The sequence below is a fragment of the Enhydra lutris genome, unplaced genomic scaffold (genome assembly GCF_002288905.1).
Source record: "Enhydra lutris kenyoni isolate GAN:26980312 unplaced genomic scaffold, ASM228890v2 scaffoldscaffold4, whole genome shotgun sequence".
In the NCBI taxonomy this organism is placed as follows: domain Eukaryota; kingdom Metazoa; phylum Chordata; class Mammalia; order Carnivora; family Mustelidae; genus Enhydra; species Enhydra lutris.
Window position 1 is genome coordinate 44,645,116 of NW_019154088.1, and position 25,475 is coordinate 44,670,590.

Consider the following 25,475-nt stretch of genomic DNA (forward strand, 5'->3'; position numbering starts at 1 on the left):
ATGCCAAAGAGTGAGAGGGGCTAATACAGACAAAGCCTATTGAAGGAATACAGAAAATAACATGGAAAGTTATGGGAAAATTTGAACCTTACCTACTTAATTAATTTACTACATTCTGGAAATGATGAAGGCATTCAGGATTACCTTGTTCTCCTCAATAAACAGTTCCCAAAGTCCATTATATTAAAAATATATATATAGCATAAGGCATAATAAAACAGAAGATATCAATATATGTGTGCATACATATATATGCTATCAAATGGCATGTATGTATACACTTGAATATATATTTATAATGATTAGACTGGTTTTATCCCATAAAATTGATTTTATTCTTTTGCTCATATACATTTAATATTCTGTGATGATAGAAGGCTTTTTCCATGTGAATTTCCATGATTTGTAAAAAGGAATTTTCAGTTGATTATTGTCTAATTGTATAATTAGTCTAATTAGCCTAATTATAACTAATTATGTGATTGATGTAAATATGTTCAGTCTTGTAATTAGATGATATAATTATAATACACAAGATGATGTCATGAACATCTTTATGAAAGTTCTAGAAAAAGCGCAAAAATGTGTGCAGTTTGTAAAATTTAAGTACATTTTCTTTAATGTTGACCAAATTATGTGCAACACCTATAGTTTTAAGCTTTTAAAACTACTTTTTGTAAATAAAATTTAAAAAGGAAGACATTAGTCAGTGGGCCTTACCACTGTTGACATTGTGTAGTAAAATACTCCTATAGCACTATTTCTAAAATTCTCATAAAACAAATTAGAACTTTTTTTTTTAAAGATTTTATTTATTTATTTGACAGACAGAGATCACAAGTAGGCAGAGAAGCGGGCAGAGAGAGAGAAGGAAGCAGACTCCCCACTGAGCAGAGAGCCGGATGCGGGACTCGATCCCTGACCTTGGGATCATGACCTGAGCCGAAGGCAGAGGCTTTAACCCACTGAGCCACCCAGGCGCCCCCAAATTAGAACTTTTATAAGTATTTATTTTCCAATATCAGTAAAAAAATTAAAACCTTTTAATTCACAATCATTTTTGTATTTCTAATGACTAATTTATTATTAATTTATAAAATGACATTATATATCAGTTTACATCTTCAGTATGAAGTAGAAGTACAAATGCATAATTATTCCTTTTAAATTTATTACATTATGTTCTTATAAATTCTATCAGACTTAGGAACTCAGGCCAATTTTACCTCAGAAACATGAGTTATATAAAAAAAGTATAAATAAGATTTTCTCACTCAACAGGATGATGAAATAAATATTTGATTCAAATTGATATAATTAATATGAATGGGGAAATTATCCTTAATATAAAACAAGACATCAGTACTGAAGAACAAAACATAACATCCTTAAGAATTTATTTTCTAATGTTAAAAAATAAGCACACTATGATCTGTAATGTGGATTATTCTACAATATAGTCCCAGTATACTGTCCCAGTTTATAGTCTATCCTTCCCCACCTACATCCATTATTGTTCCAGCCAACCAGAGAAACACCAGCCAATCTTGGAAGTATTGTCTTCCTTCTGTATTATTACAGATACTATTATTTTCTACCTTGAATGCTCTCTCTGTGGCATTACTGTGTGCCTCTATTTTGACAGTGACTTCTACTTTGTATCATAATCATTATTTACCTTAAGTTCTCCCCATACATATCAACAAAGTTAGCAGAGGAGGAGCCGTACCTAGTAACTTCTATATCTCTGGCAGAGAGTTCCCATATCTTACACATAGTAGATCTCAGTTATTTTAACTGGATCTTATTTACATTAGGAAGCCACAAGGTCATAGGATCTGTTGGAAATAATTTAAAATATTACTAAAGTGCTCCAAAACAAATCATGTTAATATGGAAAGTTTTTCAATCATGAAGTTTACACAGTAGTTGATAGGAAAGAACTATCCAAGAAATCAATAACACCTAAGAATTTTATATATTCATAAATACACACATAAAAACACTAGCACAACAAGCAATAAATACCATTCCTATCTCATTATAAATGCCGAAGCCATTATAGGGAGGCAAATATATCTTAGGAAATATTTCAAGGATACAACACAGAATTAATTTCAAATCTAGAGCAAATTTGATATGTAGACTAAACGAATAATGCCTTTAATTCAATAACAATTCTGGATAGTTACTTAGAAATGTGTGGGTTTGTATTCCAATGTAGAGAAAAAGAAAAGATATGATAACATTTTAAATTAGAACCTACATAAAAATTACATTTTATCACTGTAAAAATAAAGACCAAAATCTAAGTTCATTTTGCTGCTTTCTACTGCTGGTCAACCATAATTCACAGTCCTTCCAAATTTCCAAGGTGGTTAGAGGCTACAAATGAGGATGTTGTTTGCCATCAAGGAGATTCATGGGCAAAAAAGTGTGCCCTGTATCATGTTCATCTGTATTATAAAAATTCCAGCCCCAGAATTTTTGATCTATTAATTCTAATTTTGTCGTTCAATAGAACTTTTAGAGAAAACCTGCCTATTCCATAATTCTCTGTATTTGAAGTCATGTAAGACTGGTAATATTATTGGAGTGCCTGTGTGGCTCAGTTGGTTGAGGATTCGGCTCAGGTCATGATCCTGGAATCCCAGGATTGAGTCTCACATCAGGCTCCCAGGTCCATGGGGAGTCTACTTCTCCCTCTGACCTTCTCCCCTCTCATAATCTCTCTTACACTCTCTCTCTGTCAAATAAATAAATAAAATCTTAAAAAAAAAAGACTAGTAATATTATCATAAGTACCACTGCATCCCTCCTAAAGAAACTATGGACTTGAGTAGAGCTTCCAAATGGCAGCCCAGAGGGCCAAATACAGAATTCTGACAACAGGCATTGTACTGTTTTCTAAGATGTGGGACATGCACAGCAAACTTCACCAGTTCTTATTTTCATACTACCAGACAGATTTACATATGTATGTTACCAGATTAGTCTCTGTGAAAATCTGTATTTGTGTTTCCTGCACAAAAGTAAACTGATTGTGCCCATTAAAAACAAAACCTCAGGATTTCCAGGCAGCTGTCTACACCTGTCTGCCTTACCCGCGAGACACAATTTCTTTATAAGAAACTCTCCAGAATTTCTTAAGTAAACAACCAGGTTCCTATGCACTTATGATAAATATACATATAGACAAAGAGACTCAAAACTTTTATTTTAAAAGTTGATGACTCTAAGTAAAATTGGCAAGAAAATTTTACATATGCCCTCAGATTGTTCATAAAGCAGTATTATACATGATAAAGCGCTAAAATCAAAATGAGGGAGATTGGGTTTTTCTTTGCTTGATTATAATACACTGCCAGTATCAGTCATCCTTGGTTCAATAGCAATCTTCTCAAACTGATCTATAGATTCAACACGACTTTATTCAAAATCTTAAGAATTTTAGTAGAAATTGGCAAAATGATCCTAAAATTTAGGTGCAAATACAAGGCCAAAACGTTAAAATAAGTTTTGAAAAGGATGGATATACTTGGAAGATTTACTCTTTCTGATTTCAAGACTTATTATAAAGCCACAGTAATTAAGACAGTGTGGCATACTGGCATAAAGACAGACATATAAATCAATCAAGCAGAATAAATAGTTCAGAAATAGACCCTAATGTACAGGGACAATTGATTTTCAATTTAAGTGCCAAGGAAATTTAGTGGTGAATGATCTTTTTAATAAATGGTGGGAAAACACATGTATATTTATCTGTAAAAAATGAACCTCAACCATTCCCTCACACCATAAACAAAAATTAACTCAAAATGGAAAAAAAAAGTTGCTAAATATAAATATTTTTTCAGAGCATAAAATGATATTATCTTGTTGATTTTAAAATAGAATCAAAATACTAGACAAAAATAACATAAAATACAAAAAGGGTGCATATTGTTAAAGTATGTTAAGTTTCTATCATTACTGAGGAAGTGATAAAGTAATAATCAAGGAGGCAAGGTGTAATTTTTAAGGTAACTAATAAAATATACTACGATAACTTAAGACTCTTACATAGAGGAGTAAATGGAATAATTTAAAATATTTGCTAAATCCAAAAGAAGGCAAGAATAGACAAGTAAAATAAAATAAGTGGGTCATGTGGAAGAAAACAAAACAAAACAAAAAAAAGGATCACATATGCTAAAAACTAAGACCTGTCCCACCAGATTAAAACAACAACAAAACCTAAATACTGATTACAAGTGACATATCATAAAGACACCTAAATTTTGAAAGTAAAAGGTGAATATTTACCATTTTCCCCCACCCCCAAAATAAGCCAAAGACTAACCAAAAGAGAGGCAAATCAACAAACAGACTCAACTATGGAGAACAACCTCATGGTTACCAGAGGGGTGGTGGGTTGGAGGGATGGGTGAAACAGGTGATGGGGATCAAGGATGTCACTTGTGATGAGCGCAGAGCATTGTGTAGAAGTGCTGGATCACTATAGTGAACACCTGAAACTAACTGGAATTCAAATAAAAACTTAAAAACCTGTATATTTAAGTTAGTGACTGACAAATAGTCTTTATGGCAAGAAGTGTTTTTTAGAGGTACAAATGGACACTCTTAATGATAATCTACCAGGAAGATAAAATATCTTAGATAATCTATCAAGAAGCATATTATCAGGAAGATATGCTTAGGAAGATAACATACTTAGTCAATCTATCAGGAAATTATAATAATTCTATATCCATATGTACTAATAATATGCCTTCAAAATATATAAAGCAAGAACTGATAAAAATAAAGAGACAAATAAATATACAGCCATATTAATAGACATTAACTTCTGTAAATAGTTTTTTAAAACAGCAGACACAAAAATCAGAAAATACAAAGGAAATCTGAACAACACAATAACAAATGTGACCTATCTGACACAAAACAAATGTGAAGTGTACATTCTTGAGGCTGCACATAGACCATTTATGAAAGGCTTAGCATAATGCAAATCTCGACGAATTTCTAAAGATTACAACTGTTCAGAGTGTGCTTTCTGACATAGTAAAATTAGACTAGAAATCAATTAAAAACTAACTAGAAAATCACTAGCAGTTTAGAAACTAAATACATTAAGATGGAACCAATTATAACATCATTTTCATTCACACTTCACTGAGCCTTCTTCAGTGGGTCAAGAGGGATGGAATTACAGAGAGTGACTCATGAGTTACTAGTAACTTGAACTCAGTTTTATCTGTACCATAGCTCGAAATCCAGACATCTCCATGGAAGTGCTGGCTCAACATTTAACATATATTTACTGAGAATCTTCCATGTGTTGGGCACTGTTTGAGCTGTTGAAAGGATAAAGTCTCTATAATTAGTGAGTTTATGTCCAAACACACAAATGAGATAATTTGATGGATTCAGCGCTATGGGAAAAATAAAATACAACTTCCACAGTTACACTGTGGGAAGCAAGGGATATTACTTCAGAGATATCTGTAAGGGAAGCCTTTCTAAGGTGATGTCTTCAGTGTTAAGAAAGCTCCTGTCAGGTGCTTCGGTGTCTCAGTCAGTTAAAAGTGGCCGCTTTCAGCTCTGGTCATGATCCCAGGGTCCCGGGGATTGAGGCAAGCATTGGGCCCTCTGCTCAGCAGGGAGTCTGCTTCTCCCTCTCCCTGCCACTCCCACTGCTTGCGCATGTGCTCTCTCTCTATCATATAAATAAATAAAATCTTAAAAAAAAAAAAAAAGAAGAAGAAGAAGGCCCCTGGCATATTATCTAAGCAAACATGAAGAAGAATTAATAACATGGAGACCCCAGGCATAGACATGGCTGGCTTCTAGAAATCATATGAGTGAAATATAGATTAAGTAAGAGAGAGCAAGGCATTGCAAAGTCAAACATGATCTAGGTCACAATACATTATGTGGATTTATCCTAAATATTTGAAAGCCACTGGAGGGATTAAAGCAGAAAAAAGATTTTATTAGATTCACATTTTTATTTATTTGGTTTTTTGTTTATTTTTTGAGAGAGAAAGATAGCATGCATGTATACTTGCATGAGAGTGTGTGGGAGAGGGCAGAGAGAGAGCAGAGAGGGAGACAGAGATTCCCAAGCAGGCTCCATGCTCAGCGGGGAGCCCAGTGCAGGGCTCAACCTCATGACCCTGAGATCATGACCTGAGCTGAAACCAAGAGTCAGAAGCTTAACCTACTGGGCCACCCAGGTGCCCCAGATTTTCATTTTTAAATGATCAGACAGATGTGTGGGATAATACTGCATGGCAGCCTGTTATTCCACTATTATAATAGTCCATGGAGAGATAATGAAAGTTTTGTGATACAGTTGGACTTGTGTATATCAGGTCTATATGCAGTATATCACCTGTGGTATGATGTAAAACCACTGATAATATTTTATTTATGAGAAAGCCAACATTCTCTATGGCTGTAAGAACTCAATTGTCCATGTGCTGCTATTTGAGTTTCTATTAGTTTGGTCTACAAAACACATTTGATATTAACAAATTAAGTACATTCATAACATAGAATTATGGACGCATTCCTTGCTGCAACATGAATTTTTAGGACAGATACACATACAAAGTGGCTGTTTCAGAGGGAGAGATAAGCAACACAGGAACCAAAAGCAGGAAGGACATCTTTTAAAAGGAGCTAAACTGCATTTTAAATGGTAATTATCAACTACAGCAGGTGAATCCAGAACACAGAATTTTGCAAGAAAGTCTGTTTTTTCCTTAAATACTTTTTAAGAGAATGGATTCAGATGGTCTAAGCAGCAGAGTTATGAGCACAGCCACCACAGAGAAAGCTTGTCTTATATAGAACAGTAAAGGCTGATATTCACATACAAGGAAGTATCAGTACTGAAATGTTCAAATTAAAAAGTTGTTTTCTCATAAAAGAATGAAGAAAGAGGAAGAAAAAATAAAAGTTATTTTTACAAGGCAGAATGTGATACAGCTATTAGTTTGAGAGTTCTCATAAGATGGTTTTTTAGAGAAGCTATCATAGAAACTAGAAAGAGATTCAAAAGAATGAATGGGATGTTTCATTGTGCTTGTTTAATAAACAAATGCCTAATTATTTTTACAGTATAATTGTTCTCCCAAATTTAGACAGAGCCCATGTATACATGTCCAAGGGATCATGTATACCTTACCTATAGGTAAGAAATGGCTATACAGTGTTAACTTAGTATCTGTAAAAGTTATAATGTTTCACAAGATTCTAGAGGAAAACATGTTTTCTAAATTTTAACAATATACACATTCTAGGCAACCCATGAAATAGGAGAAGATATTTTCAAATGACATATCTGATAAAGGGTTAGTATCCAAAACATATAAAGAACTTATAAAACTCAACAACCAAAAAACAAATAATCCAATTTAAAAATAGGCAGAAAACAAACAGACATTTCTCCAAAGAAGACACACAGATGGCCAACAGACACATGAAGAGATGCTCATCATCATCTACCATCAGGGAAATGCAAATCAAAACCACAATGTGTTATCATCTCACATCCACCAGAATGGCTAAATTAAAAAAAAAAAAAAAATGAAAGAAAGAAAAAGAAAAAAACAAGAAACAACAGGTGTTGGAGAGTATGTGGAGAAAAAGGAACACTCATGCACTGTTGGTGGAAATGCAAATGGATGCAGTCAAGGTGGAAAACAGTATTATAGAGGTTTCTCAGAAAGTTAAAAACAGAACTACTTTATGACCTGGCAATTGCTTTACTGGCAATTTACCCAAATATAAGAACACTACTACAAAGGGATACATGCACCCCTGTGTTTATTACAGCATTATTTATGATAGCCAAGATATAGAAGCAGTCCAAGTGTCCATCAACTGATGACTGGATGAATAAGATGTGGTATATATACACAATGGAATATTACTCAGCTATAAAAAAGGATGAAATCTTGCCATTTGCCAAGACATGAAGAGAACTACAGAGTATGCTAAGTGAAATATCAGTCAGAAAAAGACAAATACTGTATGATTTCTCTCATATGTGGAATTTAAGGAAAAAAAAAACAAATAATAGGGAACAAAATAAGAGAGAGAAATCAAGAAAGAGACTCTTCATCATAGAGAACAGATGGTTACCAGAGGGAGGTAAGTGGGGGGATGGCTTAAAAAGGTGATGGTCAATAAGGAGGGCACTTGTGATGAGCACCAAATGATATATGGAAGTGTTGAATTACTACATTGTACACCTAAAACTAATATTACACTGTATGTTAACTAACTGGAATTAAATAAAAACTTAGAAGAAACAACATACATATTCTTTAAAAACATCAACAATAGAAAAAAGGGGGTAGGTGATCATTTATCTTATTTCTAAACCTTAGAGGCACTCGCGCAACTAAATACTAACAAATATTCTGTTCATTTTCTAAATAAGGAAATAAATAATATTAGTAAAAATTGAAGAATGAATTATAGTGTTGCAGAATGTATGAAACTGTGATCCTCTCTGTTGACAGAAAGCAGTTGATGCTATATTGACCTGAGTCAGGAGAGGGTCAGATCAAAATAGGCTGTCAGGGTAGTCTCAGTATTCAAGAATGATTTTTAAAGATTTATATCTTGATAAGTCCCAGCTCTTCTACACCTTCAAATAGCAGTGTAAGTATATATGATGTGTTCAGATGTTTTTTTTTTATATCATGCATTCTTCCACAGTTAGTATCTAAACATTGGCAATTATATTAATTGAAAGGGGTGAGGACTCAGACATTACAAGTAAATGGTTTACTACATAAGGAAATATATTTAATGGTACAAAAGGAGATGCAGAGAAATTTAAAAATTCACAATGACCTTCTGTTATTACAGAGTTGAGAAGTAAAACATATATTTATCTTTAATATTTTGCAGTAGAATATTCATAATATATAAAATTTAGATGTAAATTGTCCTATTATAGTCACATATTTCAAAGCTACAGATAATGGGGTCAAATCCCCATTTATTTTATTATCTATATATTTTTTGTTATTCATGGTCACAATTATTTTGAAAATTTTCCATAGACTTTTTTAAAATTAAAATAATTTTCTTTGTTAATAAGGTTTGCATTCCTTTCTAGTCACCAAAAAAGCTTTATAGTAATGGCACTCAAATATTCCCATAAAGTGTCTTTCTTAAGAATTACTAATTCTCCACTCTTGATATATATTATAGAAGAATATTCCATATCACATTCACTCCATGTAAAATTAATTCAATTTTTTATTAAATAAGTTAATGATGCATTAGATATTTTAGTTTTTACATAATTAAGGCTCTATTATTAACCTAAGTGAAAACCCAAAATGAACAAAAGAAATCAGAGACTTTTTCCTAAAACCAAAGCTAAATGGATTTCAAGTAGATTTCTTCATTCCTTTAAAATGTATTTGCCATTGCAAATAGGAAACTCAAAATCTCTCCCTTCAAGAACTATGTACCACAAAAAATAAAGCAGTCAGCGAAAGTTAAATTATGCACTTTATAGTGAAACCTAGGTAAACCTATAAAGAAATACAAGTTAGGATACATTAACTTATTTTTTTTTCAAATGTTAACATTTTAAATTTAATGAGCACATAAAAAATTAACAAATTGTCTTTAACTATTTGAGTTATCTTCCAGTCAAGAACATACTGCTTTTTAAAAGGTCAGAGCTGGAGAGGCTTTTCAAATAGAAATAATATTGCATGCTACCTGAATTAGGAACATATTCTAGCAGAATGGGGTGTAAATACCTTAATTCCTACCTGGGTAAAGAAGGGCTCATAAATCTCAACTCCTTTATCAGATCCTTGTAGTAATACCTCCTGACCACGTCTCCAGCTGTACCGAACTGGTGGATTGGAATTGGCCACACACCGGAGGAACACTGTTCTCTCATAGTAAAATTGTTCTTTAGCTTCACCTATACTTTGATGAACAGTTACTACTGGGTCATCCAAATCTAAAAAAAAAAAAAAGATATATTAAAAACAACCAAATGACACTGTTATGCGTTACATGGCTTTTACAGGTATTACACATATAAAACCTAACCAAAGGTACATTTTCATATTTGATTTTATTGCACTTCACTAGACTCATTTTTTTAAATTTGGTTTCCTGACCTTGTTTAGAGAAAGTTCCAATCATAGACAATAAAAATGAATAATAGCTGTTTCCCAAGATCTCTGCTTATTGAGATAGTACAAATGACTGTATATTTCCAACAGAGCTCCATGAGAGAGATCAGAATCCAAGACCCTCCAATTCACGAATTAACCAAAACAATGAAACATAGTGACAGAGAAATAAATACCAAGCAGCTCAACTGACTCCCTTAACATACTTCTTCAAACATTTATAATCGGAATATTTAAAGCAATCAAAGAATTATGTTTACACATTATTATCTTTATAGTAAGAAAATATGATCTTATACTGGGTTAAGTTTTCCCTTCATCTCAGATTTTATTTCCCAGAATATATTTGCTATTTTGAAATGTGGTAATAGAAGGTAGTGTTAAAAGGCATTAATATTTCTACTGCTGGATATGAGGACTAAATTTTTGCCATCTTAAATGCATTCTCAAGAAGGGGTATATACCATAGTGTTTAGTAAACATTTCCTGGGGCGGGGGAAACAATACATAAATATCTTGGGGCTTTGCATGAACTTGGGTTCATAGAGTCTTCCTCTCAACCACCTAAGCCTACGATTATCATGTAAAAGCAGTCAAAGGCAGTAAGTAAATGAATGGATGATGAATGTTGCTGAGTCCCAGTAAGACTATTTACAAATGCAGATGCCACAGCCAGATTTGCCTTGCGGGTCATAGTCTGGCATAGATTGCCAATCCCTGATTTACCATATTCCAGGTTCTTTCATTAAGAGAAAAAGAAATTAAGTGAACTTGCCTTAAAACAACAACTGTATTGTATATTTGAAAGTTGCTAAGAGTAAATCTTAAAAGCTGTCATCACAGGAAAAAACAAACACACACACAAAATCAGTACCTATGCATGATGATAGATGTTAACTGAATTTATTGTGCTGATCATTTTGCAATATGCACAAATATCAAATCATCATGTTGTACACCTGAAACTAATATAATACAATTATAGCTCAGCAAAAAAACTGGGAAAAACTAAAACAACAAGCTCTTGGTTTCATGTGCTAATATAAACTTAGTATATAGTTACTAAGTGTGATGTAAACATTTGTTTTATTTAAATATTAATGTCACCCCACTTTGCCCCCTTTGGCTTTGTAACTGAAAGATTACATAACTTTCATGGTCTTTAATTTCATTATCGATAAATTAGGAATATTAAGGTACCCTACTATTAAGGCTGTTAGAGAATTAAATGAGCTAGTCCTTAAAGCCTTAGGCACATAGTAAATGTTCAATAAAAGTTAGCTATTATTATTACTATTATCATTATTGGGGTTTCATTTAGACTTCCATTAATTCCACATTGTTTTCTTACCTTCATCTCACCAATTCATAAGGCATTCAACTCTCATTTTAAATAGATAAAAATGTCATTTTGTCATCTGTTCAGGCTAACAGTTTTTTCTATACGACCAATACTTTCACGTGAACGCTGAAGAGAAGCTACAATACTATACAAACATAAGAATAGTGGGGTGTGTGAGCATATGCTACCCTGAATATTTAAAAGGCACTGTTCTTTAGAAAAGATTCTTTGTGAGGCATTAAAATAATAAAAAGCCAGCAAAAGTTGTGAAGTAATAGCTGCCCTAAGGAATCAAAGAACAGAATCCCAAATGTCCCTGGTTTTTAAAAAGTTTTTTCCAAATGTGAATTGCCTGACAGCCTTACTTAAATTTCTAGTTTTGCAACATTCTGAGTTTTTTTCCCCCAACATCAGAATCTTTTCACAGCTACCTCAAAGGCCTCTAATTACAGTAGTATAAATTTGCAGAACTGCTCCTTTTTTGGTAAAGTTTAAGGAAACTTCAGTTTCAATTCATTCTATTAGCTATGCAGGGATATATACTATCTGGTTTTAATAGTCAGTGTACTTAGAGATACCGGTATCATTATCATGAAACATTTAGAGGTCTTTAAAATCTACCAAACATTCGCTTACTTGGTGATTAGTCCTTCACATACAAATCAAATCCTAAAGAAGTTGATTAACTGAATTCAACCTTAAAGACTTGAGAAAAAAGGTATTGTGAGTTGACTGTATTTTTTTTTTCTTACTCAAAACATTAATTTCTTTTAGTCACAGTCTCATTTTTAGATGATATGAGCTATGTTATGTTGTAAAAACAAAATTCTGAAGCCAGGAAGTTTAGGAAAAAAACAGAATTGGATGATGATCAACATAACAATGATGATTCTCCTTGGATTCCAAATAGCTATTATTATTGTACTTAAAACATCCATTTATTGGGGCGCCTGGGTGGCTCAGTGGGTTAAGCCGCTGCCTTCGGCTCAGGTCATGATCTCAGAGTCCTGGGATCGAGCCCTGCATTGGACTCTCTGCTCTGCGGGGAGCCTGCTTCCTCCTCTCTCTCTGCCTGCCTCTCTCCCTACTTGTGATCTCTCTGTCAAATAAATAAATAAAATCTTTAAAAAAAAAAAAATCCATTTATTGACCTATACCTAGCTCTCTCCTTGTTAGGTGGTGGTGTCAACAGGCTCAGTCAGGAACAGACCAAACCTGAACAAACACTTAAACATGATTTTCTTGGATCTGTGTAAGCTTTGGGTCACTGGCCTTCTGAAAAACCAATCCCGTGACAATGGCTTACTGAACATTTTATTGGCAGAATTATCTGTTGGATTCATCCATGTTTAGGAATTTCTACTTCACACAGCTCCTAAATGATACTTCTTTGGATTTAAAAACAAACATGACAAGGACAAGATGTCTTCTAGAAAAGTCAAATAATGGCATGCCTAAAAAATGTATTTTATGTGTGGAGGGGTGTACACACACACATACACACACATATATATATATAAAATTTAATATGTATACATATATATCACTTAAAACAGGATATATGTTTAACACAAACTCTATATAGTATTACTGAATGTATACTGAATATGTCTTTACCATAGGTCAGGTTTCTTGGAAAAGAGAAACTGTCTTACAGAGTTATGTTTGCAGGAAGTACACTGGGAAGTACCTTCTAGAACAACACTCCTAGCAAAAGACATGATTGTTGAGGAGAGTTGAGCTGCAGCTTAGTTGCAAGAAAGGTCTCCTTCACTCTAGAGAAGTGATGGAGCTGTAGTATCTCCTCAGAGCTGTCCTGCCCTAAGGCAAGAGAACTAACCCTTAGACACCACCCCAACCTAAGGGCATGACCTTGGGAGGGAATGCTCCATTTGGTTTAGGGTAATTTTTCTTTTTTTTTTAACATTTTATTCATTTATTTGACAGAGAGAGATCACAAATAGTCAGATAGGCAGGCAGAGAGAGGAGGAAGCAGGCTCTCCACGGAGCAGAGAGCCCGATGCAGGGCTCGATCCCAGGACTCTGGGATTATGACCTGAGCCCAAGGCAGAGGCTTTAACCCACTGAGCCACCCAGGTGCCCGGTTTAGGGTAATTTCTAAAGAAGGATTTAGCTGTTAGCCATTGGTGGCTAAAACACTCAGCTGTGGGAGGAATGAGTCCTTCAGTACCCAGGAAGGGATCTAGCTAGCGCTCAATAGCATCTGCTTAAATCCATTTTTCAGGTATGGTAATTCATTCTATGGGGTGGGGTGGGGGGAGCTACTCCAGGATGCTGGTTAATCACCTTTCCTGGGAAAACTGTCAAACTGGTGAGATGATATTCCTCACCTCTTTCTACTATTACGATTCTAAATTGCTCTCATCCTGGGCTAGTACATCTATTAGCATAAGTAGTTTACCTAGTAAAGTTGCCATACCTTTGTCACTGAGGATTTTGAGCCCCAGGTCACCAGGTTCTTCTTGAGCCATGACTGATGCACTTAGGGGTTTGCCCCCAAATTGATCAGGAGAATATCAAGAAATGATTCAATGGATCGTCTGGGTATTAACATATTACATACTGTCTCACTGTGTAACAACAGGCCTACCTCCAGCTGATCAGATGGGCCAATTAACCCCCTCCAGGCTGGTGATTCCTCTTATCTCCTATTTCCTAATGCAGGAAGCCTCAAGTAAATGAGTAGCAGCCATGGCTTAAAGATTAATGAGGCTCTTACAGTATCACTTAATAGAAGCGTTTTCCTCTTCTGAGAACTAGGACTTCTAACCCGGCAGGGCCCAGAGTGGCAGAAAGGGGAACACAGATTCCCCAAGTGGGCCACTGAATGTGATGGTAGGAAATGGGGTCACTCCTTGGTTTTGAACCTATGTATTCTACAGGAAAAAAAAAAAAAAGAAAATCATATAATAATGGTCACTGATTTAGAACATATACTTTATCTCAGAGTATAGCACTCCTTCCTTCCCAGCCATTACCTCTCTGAGTCTCAGAGAGATACCTTGCTACCAAGGGACTGGCTGGAATTTTGAAGGATGGTACTTTACATGTCAAGTGTTAGCCTCTGTTGCTGCCAGGTTAGATATTCAGTGGTGGCAGTAGATACAACAACCTTCATCCGAGAGGACCCATGGTTCAAATTCATGCATAACCTCTGTCCCTACCATTATGGCAATTCTATTCATGACCCTGTTGTGCTGTTTAGGAGTAGCCAATGACAGAAGCTGGTTGTTATCAACTGATTGTGCTACTCTGTCTACTTCATTGTTTTGTGCTTCTATGGAAGGTACTTTCTGGTCCTCAAGAATATGCGCTCCCATAGGTCCATTAACATAGTCAAACAGATCTCTTTTTCCACAAAGTAGTTGACCAGGGACACCACCCAAACCAAAGTTCTGCCCACTGGAAAGATGTTCCCTCATTTTTTTCAGGGACATCCCAGGGCGACGGGGATCTCTAGTGAAGTAGCAGTCCAGCTTTTGGCTTGCATATATACAGTGAGCTGACCCATCTAAAATAAGCTTCACCTTTTTTCTTTACCATCAACTTATAAGTGATCCACTCTGTGGCCAGACATGACCTGAGAAAAAGGAACTGGTAAAACATTCACAGATGTCATGAAGATCTGGGCACCTCCTTGTACAGCTTACTTGGGTCCTTGGGCCCTGGCTATACCTTATCCTGAACTTAACACTTCCATTGTATGATGAACTACTGATGGATCTGACCTATTTTATGGCTGGATGTTGGTAAATATGACAAAACCCAATATCTGATCAGTGGTTCAGACCACATGGTCATTTGATGTTCCATATTCAGATACTTCATCCCTACCAATGCCCAGTAGCATACTAAGAGCTATTTTATGAAAGAGCATAATTCCTGACTGTAGAAAGTATGGTTTTAGTAATAGTCCTAGAAATTTAGTTTGCAAATCTTCTATTAGTATTGCTGTAAACTACACACCTTTCCCAGCACTGATGGGTTATGTGACTTAAGTACCAAGGTCACTTACATCACAGCACAGATATATGAGAAAATCACTTTTTACTTTGAGACACAGTTGAAGTCTATAATTCAAGCCTTCAGAATCACCAGATTAATGGCTTGAAATGATATTTCCATGTGTGTAATGTGCTCTGGAACCCAAAGAGACTGTGCTGTGGCACTGTGTTTTCCTCTGAAGGATGGGAATTATGAGAGAATAATCTGTGCTTTGCTTTGGAGGGGATATCCTGGTAAGATACATACAATAGAATTAAAAATTTTACTAATACTGTGGGCCCCTAAATATTCATAGGCTTATTCCAATCCTCTGGATTATATGTGCCTTACCAAGATATCTAGTTCTTGTCTATCTGGACTGATGAACATGATCTCATTGATATAGTGGACCAATAACAAGTTCAACAGAATGTCCAGATGGTCCATATATCTTTGGACTATGTTATGAAAAGGAGTGTGAGAGTTAATTTAGCTTTAAGGCAAGACTTCAAATACACACTATTGTCTGTGTCAAGTGAATGCAAATTATTTATGATCTTCTTTCCTAACAGAAATGAAAACGAACACATTAAGCATATTACTGGACACATAGTATGTATCTGAGGCCATGTTATTCTACTCTAGCAAAAGTAGCTGATCTGGTACGACAGCACTGCTGGGATGAGTTTGTGATATTCCATTACCTTTCTCTAGGATCTGTCTGGTTTCATCAGGAAACAACAAACGGTCAATAAATGGAATATAATATGGACTGCCACCAGCATGTCTTTTAGGATTTTAAGGGTGGCATTAATCTCTGCTATTCCTCCTGGGATATAATACTGTGTTTAATAAATCTGAAAGTGGGGAAGTTCCAGAGGCTTCAATTTGGCCTTCTCACTAGGATAGCTCTTACCCCAAAGGCCAAGAAATCAACATGAAGGTTCTAACAACTAGCAAATTTGTCCATTCCACAGACACAACTGGAGACAAGATAAATGACAAAAGGGTGGAACTGTGGATTGGTAGACCCAATGTGACCAGCCATAGGCCACAATTCCATTTATTACCTGGCACCTATATGCCCAGCTCTAATAATATAAGAGAGTGATAATTTTGGAGATCTTAGGTATCAAGATCAACTTAGATTCTTTATACCACAGTCCTCAAAATGTTTCACAAATTTGTTTTTCTGAGAAAATGGTTACTTAAGGGATATGGGTTCTTTAAACAAAGAATTTGGAGAATCATTACCATATATACCTGCTGAGGTGTTGCAGGGTTCTTTCTAGTGACTCAGTCTCCCTTTTAAAGAGTTCAAGGTATGAAAATTACCTTAAGTGCAGCAATTGGGTGAGGAATCACGATTTTTAAAAATCATATGACCATATTCAGCTTCCTGATCATCCACTTGATTTCTTTAATAATGTAGACTGGATAATACCTTGTTGACTGTCCAGTTATTTTGCCCTGTGTGATGCTATGTTTTATTGTCCATCTTCAGAGCTCTCTGTGAGTCTAGAGCCCTGGGTGCTGCTCATAACTAGCTGCTCATTAGGATACCTGTGTCACAAGCAAGGTTGCTTGTGACAACAAAGACTGTCACCCAGATTCTATGATTTTGAGATCTTGGCATTCCCACTCCCATCAGGGACCTCAATTCTGTATTAGCATCTCCTACCATCAATATTTGCCTACAGAGAACAGTCACCTCTGAGCTTCCCAACGATGCTTGATCTCAGTCATCAGAACATTTTTATTGCTTTAGGGGTGTCTTCAAAACCTTTACAGAGAAGATAATGAATGACTTTTCTGAACTCTAGCTGGTATATTCACTTTAACATGTTCACATATCTGAGTCTCTTGACACCTTTTTCTACTGCATGCACAGCAGCTCTGGCATTAATACTTTTTTTTAGTGGAAATATTTGCTTTCTTCAAGGTTCCAACAGCTATCTAGTAGCAGCAACTTTCTCCTACTATCCTTGCCAAGATGTTACATTTTATAACATGCGAGAATACTACCATATCAAAAACCCTCATTCTCTATCCCCATTTATCTTATTCCCTATCCCCTATCTTATTCAATCTTATTCTTCATCCCATTTGATCCAGCAGCCTTAGGGTTCAATTCCATACATACTCTCCCAACTCCTGCCAGTAAATATTGTTAGCAACTGCCTCTCATTTAAAGCATAGTCCCTTTCCAACATTAGAGACACAGCATTCCTGTGGCCATGTGATGTCATCTATTGACCCTATATATTGAGCTGGAGGCCAGGAATAGAAGTGAGGGTATATCCTCAGAGGGGTATTACCATAAAAAGAAGAAGTTTCTGAATCACCTTTAGGCAAGATGGACATGACAACTCTTAACTGGGAGGAACAGATCACTTGTGCAGGACGAGAAGGTTTATGGAGAACTAGGTTTCAAGATATCTGAGATTATTAACCCAAATGTACTCCAACCCCTCAAGTCAGAGTTCCATTTATTCTCAACCAAGGTTCAGAAACTGGCTTAGCTGATTTGTCAGGGCTAAGGATTCAAATTTTTATAAAGCTCCGCTATACTTTTTAATAAATCCTAAGCCTTATTATCAGCTTTAATGACCTCTGGCTAAAGAAGATGAGAATTTCTTTATATTCTGTGAAAGAGACCTGCTTATTCTCACACTTACCCTTTACCTCATGATTATTCACACTCAGCCTTTCATTCTTTTTCTCTACTGAATAGAACCCAGCAGAAACTGATTCAACTGTCCTTATAATTATTGCTTTTCCCTGAATTCTTCAAAAGCCGAAGATACTGAACTCACAGTGCACTACCGTCTACTAGTACCTATCTTTGTTCACCATCAGTGAAGGTTTTAACAACATCACCACCACAGCATTTGAGAGATATCAGTAGTCCACCTACTACTAGAAATGGGGTCCTCTTTGTCAGCCAATTAATGGACTGATGGGGTGATCTAGTTATAACATTCTGTCTTAGAGCCTATTTCTGAAACCATGTAGAATGATTTCTTGAAAATATGATTCTTTGATGAAGACATGCATTCAGGAAACTTACTGAAGAGTGCCCTCAAGACTAATTCTTGTGTGGTTTGGAAAGGAAAAAAAAAAAAAGTAGAAAAGATTAGGCAGTGGAGGAGTTAAACTGTGATGGATCACTACAAAGTCTCCAGATGATCGAGAAGAAGCTCTAGGGTTGGGATGGACTTTCAGAGTTGTCCTGCAGAGTTTTTCTATAAAGGACACTGATCAGTCACTGGACTAGTGCTTCCCTATTGGAAAAGCTTGACCTTGGGTAGCTCTTTCTAGCTGAAGATAATTTCATGAGAGGGATTCACTTGAAAGTCAACATCTTTCAATATGCCCAGGATTTAGACAGAGTAACTGCTATACAGTTTTATCCAAGGACCTTGAGGTTATCATTTCTAATTTTCTTCAGTCTTTATATATATAGTTCAAGTAATATAACATCTCTCAAATATTTATTTAATATTCAGTTTTCATACTAAATGGCTTTGATATTACTGTACTACTTTCTGTTATTGTTGAAATTTATCTCAATTATTTCTTCTCTTTAAAATACATTTCTTTTAGTTTTATAAGCTGAATATGTAAAATTCAAATACATAGAGATGATATTCATTGACAAATGCAAAATATTCTTTGAAGTAAAGAGAATATTATTTTTATTATTTAAGAGAGGATAAAACTTTGCATTTATGAAATAATATAAATCACTGATATAGAATTTGATATATGAATATTTGCTTTGAATACATCTTAGTGACATAGCATGGTTTTCTACAAAATACATCTATGTGTTTATAAGATCCATATCTTAATCATGTTTGTATTCCTACAACCTGATATAATGGACATAAGTACTCAATAATGATCTAATATGTTAATGTAAAGAAGACTGATCTGTGGCTAATATGATCAATGTCAATTTTCAACAAGGCTACCCACACATAAAATAAATTATCGAAGGAAAATTAGTTTCTTCCCATATATGGAACCACTACTCCTAACTGAAATAATTTTCTAGAAATTTTCTCTTTCGCTTATTAAACATGTCATGAATTGCCAAATTAAAGTCATATATATGTGTATATTTATGATGATATATACTACCTTTGTTAATCCTAGAAACTTACATGAACTGAACTGGGTGACTGATTAAATACGGGGCTGAGTGAAAGGAGGGAGTTTAGGAAGGACGTGGCTTGGGCAGAGGGGTGGACAGTGCATTAATAGAAATATGAAATGTAAAAAAAACCTGTTCTTGGCCAGAGGAGGCACAGGAAATTATGAAAGGTGGGTGAGCCTGGTGGTGGGTATTATGGAGGGTACATATTGCATGGAGCACTGGTTGTGGTACATAAACAATGAATTCTGGAACACTGAAAAGTAAAATAAAATTAAATAAATAAAAATTAATAAAATAATAAAATAAAACAAAAAAAAGAAAGGTGGAGATGTTGTTCTTATTTAAATCATGCTAAATTTAAATCATGCTAAAACATATTGGGCAGAATAAGAAGTCTGGGCTACAGATACAGAGTTGTGAGTCATCATTATACTGTGTGAGGGAAGACACCATTCAAGGAGTGTGCAGAACTAAGAGATGGAAGGTCCAAGGAGAGAGCCCTGGGTAACACCAAGTGGAAGAAAAAAGAAGAGAAACGTTAGGAAAAAACTGAAGAAAAAATGATGAGAAAGGTAGAAACAAAACAGACCAATAGGAAACAAAATAAAAAGTAATTCCACTGCCATAGAGGAGTTGAAATCAGAATAAATGGCAAAAAGAAATCAAGGTAAGAATAGAATTGAAAAGTGACTTTAAGTTTGGCAAGAAATAGGTCACTGGTGGCATTCACCATAGTTCTTTCAGAGGAGTAGAAGAACCAAAAGTCATTTTGCTGTGCCTTAAAGCAGTGAAAGCCAGTGAAAATATGAAGAGATTCATAGATATATCCTTCAGGAAATTTGGCTCTGGCAAGAAAGAGAGAAGAAGCTAGAGAATAGCATGCGATCATGCATCCTGCTCTGTTTTCATTGTTTGGTTTTCCTCTAAGCTGAGAGATATATATTTAAATCCAAATAAAGAAGAGCCAAGAATTTATAAGGAAAAACATAGGACAATAGGGGGCTTTATGAAAATGGTCAATATCTGACTTAGCTATTTTAATGGTATAATTACATGGAATTTTTTTTCATATTACATGGATTTTTTTTAAAAGATTTTACTTATTTATTTATTTGAGAGAAGAGACAGAGAGTGCAATGAGGGAGGTTAGAATTAGAGGGAGAGGGAGAAGCAGACTCCCCACTGAGCACGGAGCCCTATGTGGGCCTCCGTCCCAGGACCTTGGGATCATGACCTAAAATGAAAGCAGACGCTTAACAGAGTCATCCAGGCGCCCCTAGTTACATGAATTCTTATAACTCGAATCATTTAAGACTTATCAGTAGCATATCCCTGTTTTTTATGAAGTATCCTCCCAAGCTTCCGATCTTTTAGGTTAAAAACTTGGAATTATTTTTGTCCCCTCTTTATTTTTTAATAAAGGCATAGATTTTCTACCTTAAAAAAATCTAAAAGTAGTGCTTACATATTCGGTATTCCCATTTGAAAATAATGCTCCCACTAAATCATGGGAGCATTTATTTAGTCTACTCTGAACTTACACTGGGATACTCTAGTGACATAAAAGAGTTAAATCCTCTCCCAGCATGCATGGGCACAATTAATCTACGTGCTTATGGTTAATCAGTTATTAACTGCGACTGAAGTCATGGGGTGCACTTACAAGTTAAAGAATCAATTAATCTCAAAAATAATCACAGCAGAGGCATGTTTTCCACAGGGCTTTAGTCTACCATTTGGTCCAATTTTTCTGTCTTTAATCTTTGAATTAAACCAAATGAATCTGAAAACCCAGATGGCAAAGACACACTAAATACCGTACTGAATGTCATTTTCCCCTCTGGGAAGTTCTAGAAATCTTAAAAATCCCATGCAAAACAAAACAAAACAAAACAAAAACAAAAACAAAAAAACCTCACTATGTTTTCTCAAGGAATATAACCACTCAATACTCTTGCAGGCACTAAAGCTAATCAAGTATATTATTTCTCACTTTATGGGTAAGAATTTATGTTACTATTATAACTACAGGATGAATATACAGAAAAATAAATAACGTTAACTAACCTGAATAAAATTAAGTTGCCTTGAAGCTATACAAAAAAGAAACTTACTAAATAATTGTTAGACATATCAATAATCAAGCAAAAAGTAATTCATTATAAACAAAGCATCAATGTCAATGATTTGCAGCACTTTCTACAGATATCAATACAAAAGCACCATTTTCTTAGATAAATCTATGAGAAATTTTGTGCAAGGATTGATGACAAGAAAGGTTTCATATCTTTTCCTACATAGTGTTTTCTGTATATCTTTTCCTACATAGTGTTTTCTGTACAATGACTAATTTTATCTGACAACCCATAAAAGAAAACTGACAAAAAAATGAGTACTTGACACCGCAATCTCAAAATGGGACATTTATAAGTGTGAAGCTATCTATAATATTTAGCCTCATTCTTTTTTTTTTTTAAAGATATTTATTTATTTATTTATTTATTTATTTGACAGAGAGATAGAGAGATCACAAGCAGGCAGACAGAGAGAGAGGGGGAAGCAGGCACCCCGCCGAGCAGAGAGCCCGATGTGGGGCTTGATTCCAGGATCCTGAGATCATGACCTGAGCCGAAGGCAGAGGCTTAACCCACTGAGCCACCCAGGCATCCCTAGCCTCATTCTTGTCTGAGATGTTGTTCTTACAGATCTACTTACACAGATTATATTGCTTCTTCTATAATTTTTAAATTTTATTGTTTATAATTTTAATTTTAGTATAGTTAATAAACTGTGCTATATTAGTTTCAGGTGTGCAATATAATGATTCAGTAATTCTAGACATTGCTCAATGCTCATCATAATTAAGTGTACTCACTCTTTAATCCCCTTAACCTATTTCATCCATTTCCCCACCCCACTTCCCCTCAGTAATCACCAGTTTGTTCCCTACAGTTAAATATCTGTTTCTTGATTTGTCTCTTTTTTTTTATTTGTTAATTTGTTCTGTTTCTTAAATTCCACATATGAGTGAGACCATATTTGTCTTTCCTTGACTGACTTATTTCACTTAGCATTATACTCTCTAGCTCCATCCATGTTGTTGCAAATGGCACAATTTCATTCTTTTTTATGATTAATGTTCCCGTGTGTGTGTGTGTGTGTGTGTGTGTGTGTGTAACCTCTTCTTTATCCATTCATCTATGGATGGACACATGCGCTGGCTCCATAATTTGGCTATTGTAAATAGTGCTGTAATAAACATAGGGGTGCATGTCTCCTTTTGAATTAGTGTTTTTGGGGTAGTTCTATTTTTAAACTTTTGAGGAATCTCCATACTGTTTTTCACAGTGACTGTACCAGTCATGAGGTGCATCAACAGTGAATGAGGGTTCCTTTTTCTCCACATCCCTGCCAACATTTGTTGTAGCTTGTGTTTTGTTTTGTTTTTTTTTTTAATTTTAGCCATTCTAATGGGTATGAGGTGATCTCATTATAGTTTTAACATTTCTGTGATGAAAGTGATGGTGGGCATCTTTTCATGTGTCTTTTGGCCATCCGTATTTCTTCTTTGAACAAATGTCCACTCATGTCTTCTCGTTCTTAAGTGGATTATTTCTTTTTTGGGATGCTGAGTTGTATCACTTCTTTATATATTTGGATACTAACTCTTTATCACATATTTCATTTACAAATATTGTCTCACAATCAGTAGGCTGCCTTTTAGTTTTGTTGATTGTTTCCTTCACTGTGTAGAAACTTCTCATTTTGATGTAGTCCCAATAGTTTATTTTTGCTTTTCTTTCTCTTGCTTCAGCAGACATATATATAGAAAAATGTTGCTATAGCCAATGTCAGAGAAATTACTGCCTGTCCTCTCTTCTGGGATTTTTATGGTTCCAAATCTCACATTTAGATCTCTAATCCGTTTTATTTTTTGCATATGTTATATAGAAAGTGGTCTAGTTTCATTCTTTTGCATGTAGCTGTCCAGTTTTCCCAACACCATTTATTGAAGATACAGTTTTTCCAATTGCATATTCTTGTCTCTTTTGTCAAAGATTAACTGACCATATAATTGTGGGTTTGTTTCTGGGCTTCCTATCCTGTTCCATTGATCTATGTGTCTGTTTTTCTGCCAATACCATATTGTTTTTATTACTACAGCTTTGTATTATAACTTGAAATCTGGAATTTTTATACCTCCAGCTTTCTTTCTTTTTCAAGATTGTTTTGGCTATTCGGGAACTTCTGTGGTTCCACACAAATTTTTGGATTATTTGTTCCAGTTCTATGAAAAATTATATTGGTATTTTGATAGAGATTGTATTAAATTTGTAGATTACTTTGGCTAGTATAGACATTTTAACAATATTTGTTCTTCCAATTCATGAGCATGGGTTACCTTCCCATAAATTTCTTCCATCAATGTTTTATAGTTTTCAGATTACACGTCTTTCAGTTCCTTGGTTAAGTTTATTCTCGAGTATTTTATTATTTTTTGTGAAATTGTAAATGTCTTTGCTTTCTTAATGTCTCTGTTGCTTCATTATTAGTGTATAAAAATGCGGTGGATTTCTGTACACTGATTTTCTTATCCTGTGACCTTACTGAATTCATTTAGCAGTTCTGGGGTGTGTGCGTGTGCGTGTGCGTGTGCGTGTGTGTGTGTGTGTGTAGTCTTCAGGGTTTTCTATATATAGTGTCATCTCATCTGCAAATAGTGGAAGTTTTACTTCTTCCTTACCAATTTGCCTTTTATTCCTTTTTCTTATCTAATTGTTGTGGCTAGGACTTACAGTATGTGCTGAATAGAACTGGTAAGAGTGGGCTATCTTGTCTTGTTCCTGATCTCAGGAAGAAAGCATTCAGCTTTTCACCATAGAATATAGTGTTAGCTGTAGGTTTTTCCTTTATGGCCTTTATTGACATATGTTCCCTCTAAACCTACTTTGTTGAAGATTTTTATCATTAATGGATGTTGTACTTCGTCAAATGGGTTTTTTTCCCCCTGCATCTACTGATATGATTATATGGTTCTTACTCTTTCTCTTTTCAAAGTGATGTATCACTTTGATTAATATGCAAATATTGAACCACCCTTACATCCCAGGAATAAATCCCATTTGATTGTGGTGAATGATTTTTTTTAATGTATTTTTGGATTTGGTCTGCTAATATTTTACTGAGGATTTTTGCATCTATGTTCATAAGAGATACTGACCCTTAGTAGTTCTTTTTGTTTTGTCTTTTTTCTGGATTTGGTATCAGGGTAATGCCTGCCTAGTAGATTTTGGAAGTTCTCCTTCCTCTTCTGTTTTTTGTAATAGTTTGAGAAAAACAGTTAATAACTCTTATTTAAATGTGAATGCACCTGTGAAGCCATCTGTTCCTGGACTTCTGATTGTTGGGAGTTTTTGATTACTGATTCAATTTCACTATTGGTAATTGGTTCATTCAAATTTTCTATTTCTTCCTGATTCAATTTTGGGAAGTTATATGTTTCTAGGAATTTATCCATTTCTTTTAAGTTCTCTAATTTGTTGCCATATAATTTTTCATAATATTCTTTAGAATCCTTTATATTTTTGTGGGGCCAATTTTATTTCTCCTCTTTCATTTCTGGCTTTATTTTTTTTTAATGATTTCAGCTAAAGGTTTATCAATTTTGTTGATATTTTCAAAGAACCAGCTCCTGGGTTTACTTTTCTGTTCCACTGGTTTTGTTTTGTTGTTGTTTTGCTGGGTGTTTGTTTGTTTGTTTTAGTTTCTATATCAT

General features: G+C 34.8%; 1 protein-coding gene across 1 annotated transcript in view; it reads right to left on the reverse strand.

The window, feature by feature from the left end:
- LOC111138987 (MAM domain containing glycosylphosphatidylinositol anchor 2) overlaps positions 1–25,475 on the reverse strand; it is an 853,965-nt gene that overhangs the window by 316,213 nt on the left and 512,277 nt on the right. Inside the window, exon 4 of the mRNA XM_022491049.1 lies at positions 9,816–10,012. Coding sequence (XP_022346757.1) covers positions 9,816–10,012 — 197 coding nt within the window. The remainder of the gene's footprint in view (positions 1–9,815; positions 10,013–25,475) is intronic.